At 60.9% G+C, this 20,452-nt stretch overlaps 1 protein-coding gene across 2 annotated transcripts; it reads left to right on the top strand.

Moving 5' to 3' along the window:
• Nucleotides 1-2,578: 2,578 nt before the first annotated feature.
• On the top strand, nucleotides 2,579-20,401 carry PLEKHG5 (pleckstrin homology and RhoGEF domain containing G5). Of its 2 annotated transcripts, XM_049618187.1 has the most exons (21): nucleotides 2,579-2,729; nucleotides 8,448-8,577; nucleotides 9,760-9,862; nucleotides 10,243-10,300; nucleotides 10,666-10,757; nucleotides 11,180-11,316; nucleotides 11,598-11,743; nucleotides 12,229-12,423; nucleotides 12,501-12,698; nucleotides 12,987-13,082; nucleotides 13,693-13,743; nucleotides 13,869-14,018; nucleotides 14,322-14,432; nucleotides 14,563-14,712; nucleotides 14,807-14,944; nucleotides 15,116-15,235; nucleotides 16,886-17,018; nucleotides 17,118-17,233; nucleotides 17,316-17,503; nucleotides 18,314-19,090; nucleotides 19,377-20,401. In XM_049618187.1, exons 1-21 carry the CDS (start codon nucleotides 2,628-2,630, stop codon nucleotides 19,384-19,386), a joined length of 3,201 nt encoding a protein of 1,066 aa, XP_049474144.1. In that variant the 5' UTR covers nucleotides 2,579-2,627; the 3' UTR covers nucleotides 19,387-20,401. The 2 variants fall into 2 exon arrangements, with proteins under 2 accessions (XP_049474144.1, XP_049474145.1); XM_049618188.1 differs by lacking the exon at nucleotides 19,377-20,401 and having other exon boundaries at nucleotides 18,314-19,367.
• Nucleotides 20,402-20,452: the final 51 nt, after the last annotated feature.

Below are 20,452 nucleotides of genomic sequence, written 5' to 3' on the forward strand. Positions count from 1 at the left end.
TCCTGGGCATGGGCTATTTCAGCTCCCTCCTCTAGAGGAAGTGGGGACCCAGGAGACTGCTGAGGCCTTCTCCCTCTCCTGGCGCGAGGGCCAGGGGCTCCTTTCCTCCCCTGACTCTGCAGCTTCCTTGACCCTCCTTCCCTCTCGGCCCTGGGGCACTAGGGCCCTGGCCTTCTGAGGAGCAGGCCCTCTGCCGTGGCTGGAGGAAGCAAGCAGCAGCATGACTGGGGAATGGCCAGGGCCTGGTCACTCAGGTGACCTCCGGTGACCTACCTGGCCCAGCCCCCGAGGTTTCTGCTTGATGTGACCTGCTAACCCCAGGCCAGTAGGATCCCCCTGAACTGGCTTTGGGACCTGCCCTGTTCCCAAGGCAGTAGAACTCAAGGCCCTGCTGTTAAACCACCACTTAGCTGGTCTCCATGCCCCCACCCTGCCTGAGGCCCTTGGATAGTGGTCCAAAGCACAGGCATTCTTCTGTTTCCCCACTTTGCACCCGGGGCAAGCCACTTAACTTTTCCAAGCCTCAGTGTCCCCATCTGTTAAGTGGAGATGGTAACCGTGCCTCTTCCTTTGAGAGTAGTGAACAGGATACTGGCACAGGCCTGGCATTTGGGAGTGCTCAGCTGTCAGCCTGTAGGGCAGCAAGAACAGAGAATTTGTGGTAGGAACCACCGCCCAGGCCAGCAGGCCCGAGGTCACGTTTGCTAGCAAAAAGAAGCAATCCTACGGTCAGGCAGTGGGGAGGGTTTTGTCGACCACTGGCAGCAGGAAGGGACACCCTGGCAGGGATCTTCCCTGCCCTCATGGCCTTCTCTGGCATGAAGACCCTTCCTCTGCTTTCATCCATTTGTTCTCCTAGTCTACACTGAGCACCTGCTGGGTGGAGGGCGCCGTGTGGGCCAGACAGCTAAGGACCCTGGGCTCTGGAGAGGATATTCAAGTGGGGAGGGGTGGTCATCAAGAAGTGAACAAGGAAGTCAAACAATTTCAGGTAGTTTTAAATGCTTAGGAGGAAAGAGTTTAGTTTAAGAGGATTGGAAGTGAGACATGTAAGGGGCTACTTATTTTGAGAGGAGGTTAAAGCCTTGTTGAGGAGGTGGCATTGAAGCCGGGATCCAGTGCCAGCCGTGGCAAGATCAGGGGCCCAGGGTTCCAGACAGAGAACACAGAGGTGCGGGTGCTGAGCTTGGTGAGTCGTGGGGACGGACGAGGCAGGCTAGCATGGAGACCACCGTGAGGGACCTGCCGGGAGGTGAGGTCGGGGCTAGCCATGTTGGGATTTTATTCCAAATTCCTGGAAGGTTTTAAGGGAGGAGCGAGGTGTTCGGGTTTTAGTTTTCAAAAGATCTATCTGCCTGTGGTGTGGACAGTGGATGGCTTGGGCTTTGGGAGTGGAGGTGGTCCTTGAAACCTCCTGATTGGAGTAAACTGCTACCTCCTCAGAGCCATCTTCAGAGACCCTGCCCTGTTCCCCTCCCCCCCCCCCCCATGGAGGAGGAGCTGTGTAGGGGATGGGTAGGGTGATGACATCATGTCCCCCCTGCAGCACCAGAGGTACTGAGATGGGGTCCCAAGGAGGCCATTCCAGAACAACAGAGTCAGGACTGGGTTTCAGTCCTGCCTGTAGACTTTTGAGTCACTCCATAGTTGTGCCCGCCCCCCACCTCTTGGGAGTGAGTGTAATCTACGGCGGGGACCCCACCATCACCCTCCACCCCCCACCCCCACCCCCCCGCCCAATCCTGGTCCCTCTAATCTAGGGCTCTGAAGAGCGCCTCCCTGGCCGTGGGGCTGGTGGAAGGGACCCAGCCTGGAGCAGCAGAGATCTGGGGGGAAAGCCGAGTTGGGCTCCCAGGTTTTCCCGATGCTCCGTCTCACCCAACTCCTGGGGGCTCCGGAAGATCTACCATCACTGCCCTTTCCACCCACGTGCCTGCCTATCGCCTGCCGCCTCCACCAGTGGTCGCCTGAAGCCCTCCGCTCCTCTGCCTTCACCGCTGGCCTGGGCAGTGGGAGCAGGGTCCCCCAGGCCCAGGCTCTGAGGCTGGGGTCTCGAGGACTGTGCCCGGGCGCCAGGGTGACGCCCCGGAGGGGCTCTGAGCGCTGGATGTGTGGCCCGGCCAGTTGGAGGTCAGAGCAGAGACAGGTGTCCCCGTTCTGCCCCCCACCCCCTTCTGCCACCAGCTTTCGGAGGGCTCCCTTGGGAGAGGGAGAAAGGGTCCCGGAGTTGAGGTTCTGAGGCGAGGTCTCCAGGACTGAAGGGAGGGGCCTTTGGGCCCCAGACGTCGGCGTTGGGGGTGGGGTGGAGGGCCGGGCGGAGCGGGGCGCCCGCGGGGCTGGGCGGGGGGTCGGGGCTCCGCAGCCGGGGCGGGCCCGGCCCGGGCGCCCTCGTCCTGGGAGCTCCCCGAGGCCCAGAGCAGGTCCGACGGGGACGCCCGAGCCCCGAACCTTTGCGCCGGGGGCGGGGCTGGGGTCGCAGCGGAGCCGCCCCGGGATGGCCGAGGCGGGCGGGGGCCCCGGGGTCCCGGCGCGCTCGGCCGGGGGCGGGCGCGGCCGCACAATGGCAGGAAGCGGAGCCCCGCGCTTTGTCCGGCGGGCGGCGCAGACCGCCGCTTCCTCCGGCCGCCATGGGGACGGGCCCCGGCGTCTCCGGGCGCCGCGCGGCCTCCAGGCCGGGCCCCGGGCTGCCCTGTCCGGCGGAGGGTCGCGCCCGCGACGGCGAAGGCCAGGTACGGGGTGTGGGCGGCGGGGCGGGGGTGCGCGCGACCGCCCGCCCCTGGGGATGTTTCCCCACCCTGCGACCGAAGGGCCCCGGGGCGGCGAGGTGGCCCGCCAGCCCTTAGCCTTTTGTGTCTGGGGCTGCCTCCCGACTCACCTGTGGGTGCCAGGCCCTGCGCTGGGGCCCCAGCTCCCCGTCCTTCCTCCGTCCAGGCCCTGCCCACCCTCCCCCCATCCCCGCTCCAGCCTCTGGCTGGTGTGTGAGTGGGGAAGTCTGACTTCTGGTGCCCCATCCCCACCGTGCTCCCCAACGGGCCCCCTCTGTTATTCGTAAAGCTGGAGTCCACTCACTGCCTTTGGAGGTGCTGGGTGATCTGGCTGTTCCATCCGGTGGGCTCTCCTCTCGGTGGGTTGAGTCCCGGGAACTTTTTTCCTGGGACCCTGCTGCCCCTCCCCCACTGGCAGGGGTGGTGCCGCTCTCAGAGGGTGGCTGTGGTGGGCAACAAGGAGGTGGAGAATAGGCACCTCGGTCTGAGAGAAGGTCCAAGAGTCTGGCTTTGGGAAGGGGCTGCCCTGTTTTAGCGCAGGGGAGACCCTCGCTTCCAGAGGGAGCTGCGGACATCCAGCAGTTTGGTGGGGATGGAGGTACGAGAAGGGGTGGGGGAGCAGATTCAGAGCAAGGGGCCTCTGCTCACCCCAGTCTGAGCCTCCCAGTTGGGCTTGTGGTTCTCTCTGGGGGCTCCTGGAAGCCGTCATCAACCAGACTCATTGAATTAAGTAAAGAAACACCCACCTGGTTCAGATCCTGGGCCTGACCCTCACATGCCCCTGGTGTCCCTGAGCCTGGGGGCTGCTGGGGGGATGGAAGCAGAACAGATCACCATGGCGGAGGGGCACTGGCTCCCATCACCATTAGTAGTGGTAGTAGTTAGTAGTAACGGGAGGAGGAGCGGTGGTGGTGTTCACCAGAGCCCAGCACAGAGCTGGGAAGTGAATCCTCCTGAGCCTCAGGGAGACCAGTGCCTCCACAGGGCGGGCGCCTAGTAGGTGCTCAATAAATGTTTGTGGAATGCTGAATCTGCTATCGGGAGTGACTCTGTGTACAATCTGCCGCCCGTACGTTAGATTGGTTTAAAAACAGGATTGTGGCAGAGAGCCAGGGATTTGGGCTGGAGGGGTCCCGGAGGCCCTCCGCAGGACTCTTCGAACCTCGCATGGCCCCTGCCATGTCACCTCCCACCCACTATGAGACTAGGGCCTGGGTAACCCGCAGGTCCGCAGTCCCACCGCTCTGTGCCTGGGCGCCAGCAAAATGAAGCCAGCGGGGAAATCACAAGAGGCCTGGAAGGGGTGGGAGGGGCCATCTGTGCCAGGCCGGCTGCCAGGCTGGATGCAGAGGCGGGGGATGGCCGCCTGGCTGGCAGACTGCGGGGCTCCTCGGGAAGAAGGGGCTGAAGTGGGGTGGGTGCCTTCCTCCCCCCCCCCCCCAGTCATTGTCAAGAGGAGATGCTTGCAGCTGGTGGGGGGAGGGGCGGGGGAGGGGGGTCCAGAATCTGCAAAGCCAGGGCTGATGTCTGTCAGCCATGCAGGCAGAGCCATGGCGGAGGATAGCGGTTTTCACACTGTTTGGGAGTAGGTGAAGTGAAGGTAGAAACAGCTGCGCTGGCTGAGGGGCGCCCCTCACCCCTGCCCAAAGCCCCACGGACACACTTGAAGACCGCTGAGAAGGATGTGGGAGTTGGGCGCATGTGGCGCTCAGGCTGCCTTCGGGAGTCTGGGCCATCATGTCCACGCCCCGCCGCTCACCCAGGGCCCAGCCCTGGAAACGTCAGACCCCCTGGAGCCAGAGGAGTCCCCAGTCTGCCCCCTGCTGGCTGTCGTTTCTCTGCCCACGTTTTTGGGTGTTCTTGTTTTGTTTTGTTTTCTCTCTGACGGAGGCCTAGGAGGCCACAGGAGCCCAAGCAGGCAGCATCAAACTATGACTGCTTCCCTCTTCTCTCTGTAGCACTCCCCCACCGGCCGCCCGACTGCTGCCCCCGGGCCGGCTTCCCCCGCTCCTCTCTCCCTTCTTAGCCACCCAAGAGATAGACGGTATGAATATGCTGGACATCTAGGCTCTGGAGCTACACACGCTGGGCTCAAGTCCCGGCTCCACTGGCTGTGTGACGCCCAACAAGTTACTCGCAACCTCCCTGAGTCCCACTTTCCTCCTCTGTAAAATAGGGGCAGTCGTAGCTCCTGCCTCCTCGGGGGAGGGGCCCTCTGTGCGGCCCCAGGCACACGGTGACCCCGAGTTGCAGCGATCAGACTTGTTCTTCCTCCCTTTGATTACTTTCTCTGCTGTCTGTCCTCACCCTGTCTGTCACCTTGAAAATCTCTGATGGGGCTCTCCCCAGACAAAACTCTTCAGTGACCCTGCATCACCCTGATTAGTAGACCGAACAAGTATTCACTGAGTGGCTAGGACCTGAGCTAGGGCAGTGAGTCGGACAGACTAAAATCACTGTCCTTGCAGGGCTGGCGAGCTGGAGAGGCACCAAAGTGAAACAGGCTGGTCCACCGCGGAAAGGACACCGAGGGCACAGAGAGTGTGGAGGGGCATTGACTTTAAAGCACTGTTGTTGTTTCTTAAGTTTATTTATTTATTTTTGAGAGGGAGAGTGCAAGAGCATTCCAGCCGAGGGAGTGGCAGGTGGTCAGGGCTCAGAGGCAGCGAGTCGGGGTCGCCAGGGGGCAGTGGGGAGCAGGGTGAGCCAGGACGGGAGGGCAGGGCAGGGGGGCCCCTGCAGTCACCATACGGGACTCTGCCCTTTCCTGGAGTGAGATGGGAAGCCATCGAGGGTTCTGAGGAGGTGAATGTGACTCCTGGTTGAGCAGGGGCCACTCTGGCTGCTCACGGAGATGATGCTCAGGGCAGGTGGAAGCAGGGAGACCGGTTATGAGGTCACTGTTGGAATCCCACTGGGAGGTGACCGGGACGGCCACCGGGGGCAGCAGTGGGCTAATGAGCCTGGCCTGGTTGAAGCCACAGCTATTGAAGGGAGAGCTGCAAGCGTCGTCCCGTCGACCCATCGACTGGATGGGGGTGTAACAGAACGGTCAGAGGTGACCCCAGGGATTTGGGCCTAATGTATTCATTCCCTAGGGCTGCGGTGACAGTGAACCCCGATTGCGTGGGAAGTTTATTCTCCACATATGGAGAGCCACACAGTGTAGTCTAAGCCAGTTGCCTCATTCCCACGTGTCCCTGTTTCTGTCTCTCCTCTTCTTGTGTGAGGACCCCAGTCACAGGATTACCCCATACGCCGCTTGGTGACAGACTCCAGCATGACCTCATCTTAACTAAAGGCATCTGCAATAACCCTATTTCTAAATAAGGTCACATTCTGAGGGACCCGGGGTTAGGCCTTGACCTGTTTGAGGGACGCAATTCAGCCCATACTCCCATGCAGCTGGAAGGCACTGCCATTGACTGAGGTGCAGGGAGCTGCAGGTGGCAGTCTGGCAGCACACGAGAGGACGTGGGCAGTGGGAGGCGCTTCTCGGAACCCAAGGGGGGTATGGAGAAGGTTGGTCTGGTGTCCTGGGTGAGGACCTGACTGAAGATTTACCTCCGGGAGCCCTCGGCACGTAGATGGCTTTTCGGGTCACGAGACTGGCTGAGTCCCCAGGGGTATGGGATGCGGATAAACGTGAGCAGGAGGCAGGCAAGGGAGCCGAATGCTGCGGGGGAAGCTGCAGAACATGGGGTCCTGGGGCCCACGGAGGAGACGGTGTGCAAGAGACCACCTGTGGCAGTGCTGGGTCCTACGCGTGGACTTAGAAACATGGTGGGGGGGAGGGAGTGCTCCTGGGTGTTGGTTAAGTGTCCAACTTCAGCTCAGGTCATGATCTCACGGTGTGTGGGTTTGAGCCCCACATCAGGCTCTGCGCCTGCTTGGGGTTCTCTCTCAATCTCTCTCTCTCTCCCCCCACCCCAAATAAATAAATAAACTAAAAAAAAAACCAAAAAACAGTTATTAAAAAAAAGAAAACATGGTGGGGGCCCAAGATGGGAGAGGGTCTGAGAGAGAAGGGAAGAATTAGAAAATCTTCAGTTGCAACCGTCGTAGTCTTGTTTGATTTAGGCAGACGTCACCAGTGGATGTGAAAACCCTGGAGTGTGAGATTGCCGGGAACAGGATGTCTCGAAGTTATCTCCCCACGGGCTACTTATTCATTACAGAGAGAAAAAGGGCCTTTACGCAGTACCGCGAGGCCCCCAAGGGATCCAGCCACACTGATGGGCGCACTGACGAGGGCACAGTCCACTCTCTCGTGTCGTTGCCCCAAATGCTCAGCCCGAAACCATCCAAGGACCTCCAGAAAGATCCCCGTGGAGGGGCTTTCTCCCAGACTGCTGGCTTGAATGCTTCAAAAACGTCAGTGTGATGAAAGAAAAAACAAAAAGGACAGAGAACTCTTTCTTAAAGGGATAAACAGATACAAACGAACGCATGCGCGAATCCTGAATTGGCTCCCGTATGGGGAAAAAAGCTATAAAGGCCATTGTTCAGACAGCGGACCTTAGACGGATCATATACCAGCGTTCAGTTTCCCGAGGGTGCCCATTGTTTTGGGGGTTTGTAGGAGAACGCCCGCGCCCTTCGCCAGGGGAGAGGTAGGTGACAGAGAAGGCCAGTGTGACAAAATGTTCGTGACGGGGGAAGGTAGAAGGGTGTGTGGATGTCATTGTACCGTTCTTACAGTTTTCTGTAGGTTTGAAACATTTAAAAATGGAAAGTCAGGGAAAATAAGGTAACAAGTACTGGGAGGGAAAAGTAGGAAGTGGTCAGGATGGAGACCTGTTTCACCGGGCTTTGCAGAAAGGGAACGGGGAAAGGGAGCCGCAGATGGGAAAGAACCTGTCTTGAGCCAATAGACGCGGAGCCTGACACTATAGGGGAGGGGAGGGCTCGCTGGGAGGTGGCTGGGACCGGAGCACGGTGACGCCCCCAGTGTGGGGCAGGCGGGTGGACGTGTTGGGCTGGGGTGGGGGCAGGGGACAAGGAAAGTAGGAAGCGGAGGGGTCAGAGGTAGGCTGTGGGAGCCGGAGGGCAGAGGAGAAAATGGGACAGTTATCCACAGGGATGGGGGAGAACGTGTACAGGGTGATACGGTAAATACAGTAAATACTGGTGTGTGCGGGGGGAAGGGTACTGCCTGATCACCCAGACTGCCAGCACCTGTGCCTAAGTCCCCTAGAACCCCCTTCGTCCCATGTGAGGTTGGCCATGCAGGGGCCAGACAGGTCACAGAACTAGAGCAGAGGGTCTGGAGGGGAGGACAGGAAGGGCTTGCCGGTTCCAACACTGAGCTGGCAGAAGCAAATGGCAGCCTTGAGCATTTTGGGGTGCCCTTCCTGCCTGCATCCCAGGAAGAGACCCTGGTAGCAACAGCCTCGTGGTTCCTTACAGGAAGTCTCCCCTCCACGATCTGTTCCTCGAGGGCAGGGATCTGCTTTTCTCTGCACCCCTCAGAATGGAACCACGGTGGAGTTTGGGAAAGGTCTGCAGAGTGAATTCGTCAGCACAGGGCACCCTGTGGGGAATGGACGGTTGGAAAATGAAGAGCAGCCCTCGGACGGACCGCAACCCCACTTGTGCACTGCAGTGGTCGGGCCACAGGCCCGCCTGCCTGACCCTCTAAGGGGGCCCAGCCCGACCCACCTTTCCCTCCTTCCCCACAAGGTATGCCACCACGCTGACTGCCAGCAGCTGCACCGCCGGGGGCCCCTCAACCTCTGCGAGGCCTGTGACAGCAAGTTCCACAGCGCCATGCATTATGATGGGCACATCCGCTTCGACCTGCCTCCCCAAGGTGAGCGTGGGTAGGGACTCCAGCCGGGCGCGTAGGGTTCCCAGAGCAGCCCTGAACTCCCTGTTTAGGGGCACGGTGTCTTGGTAGCTGTTGGAGCTGTGACGGGCCATCAGAAGGACAAGAGTTGGGGCACCTGGGTGGCTCAGTTGGTTAAGCGGCCGACTTGACTCAGGTCATGACCTCACGGTCTGTGAGTTTGAGCCTCGCGTCGGGTTCTGTGGTGATGGCTCAGAGCCTGGTGCCTGCTTTGGATTCTGTGCCTCCCTCTCTCTCCACACCTCCCCTGCTCGCACTCTCTCTCTCTCTCGAAAATAAATAAACATAAGAAAAAGAAGAACAAGAGTTAACTGTAAATCATGAAACCCAAGTACGTTGTGGCTCCTTCTGTGCTACAAGTTTTTAAACAAGAGAAAAGGTTGGGGACTGTGCCCCATGTTGAGAGCAGGCCTGTCTCTTCCGGGTTCTGGGTCCTTGTTGGGTCTGCACATCCCATACCTGCTCCTGCCTTTCGCCCCGGGCCAGCATGGAAAAGGCCCCTTTCTTTTCCTCAGGGTAGGGGACTGCTGGGCAAATCCTCCAGCCAGGCTGCTGGCGAGCAGGGGCCGTGGGGGTGGATGTGGGCAGGTCAGAAGGAGCTTGTAGAAAGGAACCAGAAACCCTCCTGCTGAGTGGGGACCTGGCCCAGGCCCAGCACCAACTGGCTGTGCTGGGGTGACTTACAGGCATCTGAGCCTGGCCAGAAATGCCAACCCTGTGTCTCCATTTTTAGCTGGTCAGATGGACAGAAGGACTCTCCCCCTCTGCCAAGGCCCCCTGGGACTCTGGGTGTGTTCACAGTGGTGGGGAGGTTGTGTGGAGAGGAGGCCTGAGAGAAGGAGCCGTAGAGTTTGGTTCCTTCCTGCAACAATCCCAGAGGCAGAGCTTCCTTATCCCTATTTTATAGAAGGGTAGACTGAGGCCACAGGTTTGGGGGCAGGGCATCACCTGGGGTGTCATCCCAGGGTGCTTGTGTCTTTTTGAGTCTAGGGATGGATGGGTGATCAGCAGTGACTGAGCCCCTCTCTGCACAGACCTGAAGGGCCCTAGTTTGTTGGGGGTGGGGGGTTCCCAGGACTGGTAGCAGGCTAAGAAGGCAGCCAGGGAGGGAATAGGCATGACCTTTCCTCCCACTTTACCCCAAAGGCTCTGTTCTGGCCAGAAACGTGTCTACCCGGTCATGCCCCCCACGCACCAGCCCTGCAGCAGACTTGGAGGAGGAAGAGGAAAGCTCTCTGGATGGCAAAGGGTAGGTGGGCAAAGCGGACACCTGAGGGATCCCAAGGCTGGATCTCAGATCAGAGATCCAGGGACAAGAGGCTTCAGAACACCCGACTGGAGACCCCTCCGTGCCCCTGTGGATGCCCTGATTCCTGGAGGAAGCTGCCCAGCCTGGGCCAGCCTCCAGCCTGGCGCAGGCAGACTCCTGTCTAGGTACCACTGGGTGTGGCTCCTGGGTTGACCACCAGAGGGCACTCAGCCCCTTGTGGGCCCTGGCCTGCCTGAGCTGCACCTGAGTTAGTTATCTGATCGCCTGGGGTGAGCAGAGAGTGGGCAGCCGGGGCCTGTTCACATCCCGCCCTGGTGAGGGCCTACCCGTGCCTCCAACCTCTGCCCTCTGTCCTGCAGGGACCGGAAGAGCACAGGCCTGAAACTCTCCAAGAAGGCAAGGAGGAGACACACAGATGTAAGGAGCCCCTGGGCTGTCAGGGGGGTTCCTGTCAGCCCCTGCCCTTCCTGGGCCCTTTCCTTTCCATCCCCAAGACTGGGCCTGTCTGCTCTGAGCTCCAGGACCAGGAACGGGGCCTGGAGTGAGTGGGTCCCTCCCTGCCCACCCTGCCCTGCCGCCCACTACTATCCACCTTAGCTGGATGGGAGATGCCACAGGAACACCTCCCTTGGGCAAGAGGGACACTGGGCACCTCCTTGGGACCGAGGCAGGCTGGGGAGATCCCTGGGTTCACTCCCATGCTGGCGTTCCCATCCTGCACCCCGGTAGCGGGGGAGGCGCCGAGACAAGGGGTGCAGAAGCTGAGACCCACACCCTTTCAGGACCCCAGCAAGGAGTGCTTCACCCTGAAGTTTGACCTGAATGTAGACATTGAGACAGAGATCGTACCAGCCATGAAGAAGAAGTCGCTGGGGTAGGGCTTGGTGGGGCCGAGGCAGGGGGAGTGGGGCCGGGGGTGCGGGTGGCTCCTTGCAGGCATAACTGTGTGTGTCTGTGTGGTGGCCGGTGAGTGAGCGGACCCACCCATGGATTTCAACACGTGTGCGCATGGCCCAGTTCCTGGATGTGGACCAGCACGTGACAGTGTCCACCCTGGTGGCAGACACGGAAGCGGGAGGGCATGGGAGCACTGGTTTGTGTGTCGACCCATGTGGGAGCGTGCGAACCTCTGTAGGCAGCTGTGTGTGCACGCACACCTGTGTGTCCTCGTACCTGTGTGTGATCCTGCGGGTGGCTCCCTTTCCCACTGGTAAGGTGGGGTGGAGCTGGAGCTGGGCATAGGGTGGGGGTTCGTGTGCCTGCCCCCTAACGGCCACCCCTCCCATCCTGGGGCAGGGAGGTGCTGCTGCCGGTATTTGAAAGGAAGGGCATCACGCTGGGCAAGGTGGATATCTACCTGGACCAATCCAACACGCCCCTGTCCCTCACCTTTGAGGCCTACAGGTTCGGGGGACACTACCTGCGGGTCAAAGGTGAGCAGTTAACCTGGCAGGTGGGGCGGCTGGGGCCTGACGGGGCCTCCCGGAGATGGCTGCTTCTTCCCAGGCTCAGATTCCCATTGGCCATGGCCCTGAGCTGGCTCATTACCATACAGGTGTCTCTGCTGGGCCCTGGCAATGGGTGCTGGCAGGGCGGGGCCTCAGGGGAGGGCAGCTAGGCCTTGGTTGGGATCCAGGAGAGAGAGGTCTTGGGTTCCCTTCTCCACCGGGCCTGGATGCTGAGGACCTCTCCTTGCCCCCTACTGCTGCCCCAGCCAAACCGGGGGACGAGGGGAAGGTGGAACAGGGAGTGAAGGACTCCAAATCCCTGAGTCTGCCAATCCTGCGGCCAGCCAGGGCCGGGCCCCCCTCCTTGGAGCGCGTGGAACCCCAGAGCCGCCGGGAGAGCCTGGATATCCTGGTGAGGGGCTGTGTCAGGGCTGGGGGCAGGGAGGGACCTTAGAGGGGAGGTCAGCTGGGCCCCTCACCTCTTGGGATTTAATTTCCCCTTCTAGAAAATAGGGGTGGCTCTGAGGATAGGGAGCCCCAAGAGAATGGGTCTTGCCTCTGAGAGTCTGCTAATGCCTGAGGAGTGTGTGTGTGTGTGTGTGTGTGTGTGTGTGTGTGTATCCATTTGGAGCTGTGTTTATAAGCTGTGCATCTAAGTGTGCCTGTGACTGTGTGGTGCTTGGGGCTGGGGGCTGGGCGGTGGTCCAGCTACACCTGTGCCTGGATCTTCAGCCCCCAGAGCATCTACGGGTCCTAGAAGAGGTGGCATCCCAGGGCGGGGGGTGCAGAGACCCTCCCACGTCTCAGCTTCCCCGAGGTCCAGGAAACCCACCGTGGGGTAGGGGGGGGGTGTGAGGGTCAGGGGGGCCCTGGCCTTGATCGCCCTCTCCCGGCCAGGCCCCTGGCCGCCGCCGAAAGAACATGTCGGAGTTCCTGGGGGAGACGAGCATCCCTGGGCAGGAGGCCCCCACGCCTTCCAGCTGCTCTCTGCCCAGTGGTAGCAGTGGTGGCAGCGACAGCTGGAAGAACCGGGCGGCCAGTCGCTTCAGTGGCTTCTTCAGCTCGGGCCCCAGCACCAGCGCTTTGGGCCGGGTATGTGGTCCCGTGGGCCCTGGGGCAGGGTGGCTGGCGAGCCCGTCCCCTGACCCCAGCTGTGGGTCTCCTTCCAGGAGGTAGACAAGATGGAGCAGCTGGAGGGCAAGCTGCACGCCTACAGCCTCTTTGGGCTGCCGCGGCTGCCCCGCAGGCTGCGCTTCGACCACGACTCATGGGAGGAGGAGGGGGACGAGGAGGAGGAGGAGGAGGAGGAGGAGGACGCCTGTCTGCGGCTGGAAGACAGCTGGCGGGAGCTCATTGATGGGCCTGAGGTGGGTACAGCCGCGGCCCTTCCTCCCTTCCCTTCAGGGCAAGGGGACACTTCCAAGGACCCAGTGACAAGGTGCTCTACAAGGTGTTCCCCACCAGGCTGTGGGGAAACTGAGGCGAGGAACATGCGGTGTGCCGCTTGGCTGTTTTAGTGGTGGAGGAGGGTGCAGAACTTGGGGGACCTCATGTTTCCACGGGGAAAAGGAGGTTGCCTGCAAGGTGGCTCACCCCCTCCCGGGTCATCCGGGCACACTCTGGGACTCCTGGCCAACCTCCTGCACTTCCCACAGAAGCTGTCCCGGAGGCAGTGCCACCAGCAGGAGGCGGTGTGGGAGCTCCTGCACACAGAAGCCTCCTACATTAAGAAACTGAGGGTGATCACCAACGTGAGTGTGGGTCCGCACCCTGCCTCCCTGCCCCCCAGGGCCTCCCTCTGGGGGCCCCTGAACAGAGTTTGGGGCTTTGCAGAAGAACAGGGGAAAGAAAGCTTTGGGCAAGTTTGCCAAGTTAGCTGAGCACTAGGCTCACTCTTGCACTCGTTCATTCAGCCACTGTCTCTGAACACCTGCTGTGTGCCAGGTGCCCAGCAGCCCACACCCGGCCTGTGGAAGTGGAGTGTGAGTGTGTGTGTGTGTGTGTGTGTGTGTGTGTGTGTACTTCACCCTGGGGAGAGCACCTATCTTTGGCTTGGGGTTCAGGAAGAACTCCTTAGCTGAAACTTGGGGCCGAGCCAGGACAGAGCTGGAGGAGAGAGTTCCAGGTGTCACTGCAAGGCCAGTCTCCCAGAGCTTTCCCTCCAGGTGGGGACGAGGCAGGATGAACCCCCGGTGGGCCGTGGAGGTCGGGCCTTTTCTGAAGGGGTGAACCGTCTCTGTCCCAAGCTGTTTCAGGGCTTCCTGGGAGGGGTAAGGGGTAGAGGGGAGCCTAACAGCCTGGGGGCGGGGGGGCGTCGGGACTGGGACGCCCCCCCAGCTGCAGCGCCCCCTGCCCCCACAGCTGTTCCTCTGCTGCCTCCTGAACCTGCAAGAATCCGGGCTGCTGTGTGAGGTGAGGTGCGGCCCCGGGGGGCGGGGCCTGCCGCTGGGGGCGGGGCGGGGGCGGGACATAAGGATGGAGCCGGAGGGGCGGGGCCCGGCCCGGGGCGTGGCCGAGCGCACCTCCCGCCCCTTCAGGTGGAGGCCGAGCGCCTGTTCAGCAACATCCCCGAGATCGTGCGGCTGCACCGCGGACTGTGGGGCAGCGTGATGGTGCCGGTGCTGGAGAAGGCGCGGCGCACGCGGGCGCTGCTGCAGCCCGGGGACTTCCTCAGAGGCTTCAAGATGGTACGGGCCGGGCCGGACACAGGGGGGGGACACCGCGGCAGGGCTAGGGCGCCGATCCCGTCTGCCCACCACCCCAGCCTCCCCGCGACCCTGGCGCCACGTGACCCCTAGTGGTCGGAGGCAAGGAATTCCGAGGCGGTCGCCCGGGTTTGAACCCCACCTGGCCATCTGCCCTTTCCGTCTGGCGGAAGTTCAGCCTGGGGTGGTCGCGAAAGTGCGGTGAGGGAGGGCTCGTGAGGCTCCCGGCGCAGGGCCTGGCCGCGGAGAGCGCGCAGTAACCGTGCCTGTTCCGTCCCGGGCCAGTTCGGCTCCCTCTTCAAGCCCTACATCCGATACTGTATGGAGGAGGAGGGCTGCATGGAGTACATGCGCGGCCTGCTGCGCGACAACGACCTCTTCCGGGCATACGTCACGGTGAGGAAGGGCCGGGGCGCAGGACAGTTGGGCCCACCGGAGCAGCAGGTGCACTGGGGGCGGGCGGCGGGCGTGGCCTGGGACCCTGGGGCGGGGCGCGCCCTGAGCCGCGTCCCCGCCTGCGCCGCAGTGGGCCGAGAAGCATCAGCAGTGCCAGCGGCTGAAGCTGAGCGACATGCTGGCCAAGCCCCACCAGCGGCTCACCAAGTACCCGCTGCTGCTCAAGTCAGTGTTGAGGAAGACCGACGAGCCGCGCGCCAAGGAGGCCGTCGTCACCATGGTAACCGGGGAGGCGCGCGCGCGGGGTCCCTCCGCAGCTCACGGCCGCCCCCAGACCCTGGCCCTGAACCTGCCATCGCCTGCCCGCCCTGCAGATCGACTCGGTGGAGCGCTTCATCCACCACGTGAACGCGTGCATGCGGCAGCGGCAAGAGCGGCAGCGGCTGGCGGCCGTGGTGAGCCGCATCGACGCCTACGAGGTGGTGGAGGGCAGCAACGACGAGGTGGACAAGGTGGGAGGCTGCCTGTGCGGGGGACCCTGGCCCCGCGGGAATGGAGGAGGGGCCACCCTGGCAGACAGGCGCCTAGGCCGGGAATCTTTCGCGCGGACTTCCAGTGGAGAAGGGGAGTCAGACCGTGACCTCCCTACACGTGCCCCCCCCCACCCCGCCCCCAATCACCAGCTCCTGAAGGAATTTCTGCATCTGGACCTGACAGCACCCATCCCTGGCGCCTCCCCCGAGGAGACACGACAGCTGCTGCTGGAGGGGAGCCTGAGGATGAAGGAGGGGAAGGACAGCAAGGTGAGTCTAGGGACCACCTCACGCCCGGGGCCCCTTCCGCACCCCCTCTTCCCCTGTGCGTTTGGACCACCCTTTCCTGGGGACCTTCTGGGCCCTATTTAGTGGTTCTCAGCTGCCCTGGCAGTTGGGTGGCAATTCAAGAAAGGATGACTTTGTGGTCACACGAGGGCTGATGATCTGCCTGCCATTTACTCTTTACAGATATGGCAGCAACCACACAGCCCGTGGGGTGCTGGTCTTGCCCACTTGCTGGTGCCATGTGGGTTCCTGGTGGGAGGGAGGGGGCCCATTCCAAGAGCAGGCCAGGAACAACCCAGAGCCTCGCTCCTGAGCTATTAATCCCAGGTGCTTAACCCAGAGCCTGCAAATTGTGGTTTTAAAATCACTTCCCTCTTTCTCTTTAATGTAAACCTTTTTTTTTTTTTATAACTAAGGTACAGTTTATTGTAATAACACCTATAAACAAAAATAACAGGCACATAGTATTGTTTTTGAGAACAAACTGAACTAATCTCTGAAAATACTTACAATCTAAACTACTACCATAGGAGATTCTAGAAAGTACAAAAATACACAAGCAGAAGTCCATTAGCCATCACAATGATATCATCACATGTCCTGTAGCCTCTGGAAAGCTCTGCTTTTTCACTTCTGAGGGGATCAAAGTAAAAAATACAAATAATATCTTAATATTATAAACATAATTTTTTTTAAAGGAATTATTTGGTACACCTGAGTGGCTCAGTCGGTTGAGCATCTGACTCTTGATTTCAGTTCAGATCTTGATCCCTGAGTTGTGAGATCGAGCCCTGCACGAGACTCTGTGCTGACCCTGGAGCCTGCTTGGGGTCCTCTCTCTTCCTCTGCCCCTCCCTGTTTTCTCTCACACAGGCACGCACTTTTTCTCTAAAATAATAATTAATTAAAACAAAATAATTTGTTTTTATTACATTTGTTTATTTTTGAGAGGCAGAGAAAAATGGAGCGTGAGCAGGAGAGGGGCAGAGAGAGAGGGAGACACAGAATCTGAAGCAGGCTCCAGGCTCTGACCTGTTGGCACAGAGCCCGATGCGGGGCTCAAACCCACAGACCACGAGATCATGACCTGAGCTGAAGTCGGACGCTCAACCGACTGAGCCACCCAGGCGCCCCTTAAAAAGAATAATTTTTATACTGTGGACTATCTAAAAGTGAACACTTTCAGCACTGCTGCCCTGGACCCCTTAATTGTTGGCTGATAGTCACTTAAGCCTCAAAATCTTCAGACATGCTTTGAACCACCCAAATGGAAGCAGTCTTTGAGCCTCGTTCAGTTATTCTCTATCATTTTAGAATATTATAATTTCTTGTGGTTTACCAATTTCTGGAATTATTTTTAAATTATAATGTAAACCTTTAATTGAAATAAATGACAAGTATGTTAGCTCCACCTTGCTTTTCATCTTAATTGTATTCCCAGATTCATGGGGGGCAGGGAGCAGGGAAGGCGTTTGACCAAACCCGGGTGCCCCCAGCAACATCACCAAAGCGCAGGCAGGAAGGGGCCCAGCCCAGGAGAGGGCGTCGCGGCAGATAGGCTGAGGTCCCAAGACCCTGGCCCTGATCCCGGGCCTGGCCTGCTCCCCTTGCTCCCCCCCACCCCTACTCCAGATGGACGTGTACTGCTTCCTCTTCACGGACCTACTCTTGGTGACCAAGGCGGTGAAGAAGGCCGAGAGGACCAAGGTCATCCGGCCGCCACTGCTGGTGGACAAGATTGTGTGCCGAGAGCTTCGAGACCCCGGTGCGGAGGCCGGCCCTGCTCCCGGTGGGGTGGGGAGGGGGCCCTGATGGACAGGGGCTGTGGTCCTAGCTGGCACTGATGGGAGCCCCTCCTCACCAGGCTCCTTTCTCCTCATCTACCTGAACGAGTTCCACAGTGCTGTGGGGGCCTACACGTTCCAGGCCAGCGGCCAGGCTCTGTGCCGTGGCTGGGTGGACGCCATTTACAATGCCCAGGTGAGAGCCGGGTGGGGGGCGGGTGGGTGGCCAGGGTGGCCCGTCGGGGGGAGCCGCTCACCACCCCCTCCCCCACCTACAGAACCAACTGCAGCAGCTGCGCACCCAGGAGCAGCCAGGCAGCCAGCCGCACCTGCAGAGCCTGGAAGAGGAGGAGGACGAAGAGGACGAGGACGAGGACGAGGAGGAAGCGGGGGAGAGTAGCGCTTCTGCCGCCAGCTCCCCCACCATCCTGCGCAGGAGCAGCAACAGTCTCAACTCCCAGCACTGGTATGCTCGCCCGGGGCCGCTCTGCGAGCCAGAGCAGGGCAGGTGCTGCGGCCCAGCCCTCCTGACCCCGAGCAGGGCCCTCTTGACCCTGAGCAGGGCCCTCCTGACCCCAGGGCCGCTGACCCCGAGCGGGGCCCTCCTGACCCCAGGGCTGCTGACACCGGGCAGGGCCCAGACTCCCCACCTTCCTCCGAATGGCTTCGTGCTGTGACCACAACGTGGGGGAGAGGGCTCTGTCTCCCACCAGAGTCCCGGCGGGGATGGCAAAAGGTTTTGACCTTGAGCGCGGACTCTGATCCCCCAGTGCCAGTGGGGTGGAGCTGAGCGGAAGATTCTTTTTTTTTTTTTTTTTTTTAATGTTTGTTTATTCTTGAGAGAGAGAGAGAGAGTGTGAGCAAGCAAGTGGGGGAGAGGCAGAGAGAGATGAAGACAGAGAATCCCAAGTAGGCTCCGCACTGCCAGCACAGAGCCTGACACGGGGCTCAAACTCACGAGCCATGAGGTCACGACCTCAGCCGAGATCAAGAGTCAGACGCTCAACCAACTGACCCACCCGGGCATCCCTGAGCTGAGGATTGTTGCACTGTGTCCAGCTGGAGGGAGGAGTGTGGTGGTGACAGACACCATTATGGGTGTCTGTGTTGTAGGCCCAGGTTGGGAGCTCTGGCTCACGGGCCACATGCTTTTGCCATCTCTGAGCCTCAGGTCGGGAGGGTGGAGGCTGTGGACCTCTGCGTTGCCAAGCACTGGCTGTACCAGGCCATCTGGGCTTCCTGAGGCCGGGCTGACTGTCCTCTCCCGGCCCCACAGTGCCTCAGATGGCTCCACGGAGACCCTGGCCATGGTTGTGGTGGAGCCTGGGGAGCCACTGTCCTCTCCCGAGTTCGAGGGTGGCCCCTTCAGCTCCCAGTCGGACGAGACCTCTCTCGGCACCACTGCCTCATCTGTCACGCCCACCAGCGAGCTGCTGCCCCTGGGGCCCGTGGACGGCCGCTCCTGCTCCATGGACTCTGCCTACGGCACCCTGTCCCCCACCTCCCTGCGAGACTTTGTGGCCCCAGCCCCTGTGGTGGAGCCAGCGCCCCAGCCCCCAGAGGTACCACAGGCCCCTTCACCCCCACCCTCACCCCGTCTCCGCCGCCGCACCCCTGTCCAGCTGCTGCCCCGCCCGCCCCACCTGCTCAAGTCCAAATCTGAGGCTAGCCTCCTCCAGCTGCTATCAGGGGCCACTGCCCGTGGAGCGCCCCCGGCCCCCAGCCGCAGTCTGTCAGAACTCTGCTTGGCCGTTACGGTCTCTGGCACGAGGACTCAGGGCTCCCCTCAGGAAGCCGGGCCCAGCTGGGTTCACCGGGGGGCACCCAGCCCTGGCAGTGGCCCCAAGCCATCAGAGCTGGAGGGCAGAACCAGGTGCCCAGCTGGGACGCCCGAAAGACCCACCAGGAGGAGCAGAGAGCTGTCCTTGGGGGCCTCACCCAGGGTGCAGCCCGAGCCCCACCCAGGGATCTCTGCCCAGCACCGGAAGCTGACGCTGGCCCAACTGTACCGAATCAGGACCACCCTGCTGCTTAACTCCACGCTCACTGCCTCGTGAGTGGCCTGGGGAAGAGGGCTTATGGCCCAGTGTGTTGGCCTTGGGGGCACTGAGCCCTGGGAATGGGTAGGGGCACTGTCATGACTGGGAGCAGATGGCATTAGGAGGTGGGGATGGGAGAAGGGAGCCTGAGACCTGCTTCAGAGCCTGAATGGCAGTGTCTACAGAGGGTGGTGGGGAAGGGGCCTAAGGAGTCTGGTGGGGCAGGAAGGGTGACCAGAGCCCCCTCTGGAAGTGGCATCAGCCAAGGAAGGACTGTCTGTCCCTTCCCTTCTCTTGCAGGGAGGTCTGAGCAGAGGGAGGCCCCCGAGGGTGCCACTGACCAAGAGACAGCAAACAGCATGCCTCCTGGGGCATCCGGGTCCCTGCTCCGGCTGCTGCCTGCACAGTAGCCAGAGCGCCGGGCAGGACCCCCGATTTGCACTTTGCCAGACTGGATGGAAGTGGAGGAGGGCTCAGCAGAGCTCCAGGCCCAGGCCGCAGTACTTCCTCAGGACTCCCCCCAAGGCCACCCCCACTAACCTGTCCACCCGACCCCTGCAGGGTCCCTTGTTCGCTGCTCCCTGAAGTCACCAGCTCCAATCCTGGGGTGGGCTCCAGGGCGGCCTTTCCCACCTCCACCCTCATCCGGCCCCAAACGGGATGTTTGCTCTCCTGTCCTTGCCTCCCCCTCTCCCAGGCCCACTGGCCACCCCAGGCTCGGGTTGGGCTCTGTGTAAAGTTGCATATTTATTGAGCTTTTGATTCTTTTATAAAGACTTGTATATACTACCAGAAGAAGTTCTTTGCTTTTGGAACCAGCCCCTTTCCTGACTCAGGTGCACTTGAGCCCGGGGGGGGCAGGGCCCTGTCACTCCTGTCGCCCTCTGTCTGTGGTAGGGCACCCCCGGAGGAGACTGTGGAGAAGCATTAGTGAATTAACAGGACAGAGGTGACCAGACCAGCACCCCCGAGATCACCCCCCATCCCCTGCCTCAGCCACGAGGGCTACCCAGGAGCCGCCCATGAAGTTCTCCCTCCCACGAGGTGCCTCACGGGCCCTGCCCTGGGTGGTCCCCGTAAACTTATGCCAGGGCGGGCGATGCGTCTCAGGCTCTACTGAGAATGCCCACTGGGACTCCCCTGCAGGGGCGGGGCCCCTGTACCCACACCCAGGCAGTATTGGGGAGGCTGGGTCTCCCAGCTGCGTCGCTGTCGCTGTGGCCCAACCTCTCATGGCTGAGGGAGGGCTCTGAGGCCCAAAGGAGGGAAGTCACTTCACCTGGAAGTTGTAGTCTCAGGGCCGGGGCCAGAACCCAGGCGGGGGGACCTGGATGCTGCCCTGTCCTGCGTACGCCTTGCTGCCCCCAGGCCACCTC

Source organism: Panthera uncia, assembly GCF_023721935.1.
Source record: "Panthera uncia isolate 11264 chromosome C1 unlocalized genomic scaffold, Puncia_PCG_1.0 HiC_scaffold_4, whole genome shotgun sequence".
NCBI classification, from domain to species: Eukaryota; Metazoa; Chordata; class Mammalia; order Carnivora; family Felidae; genus Panthera; species Panthera uncia.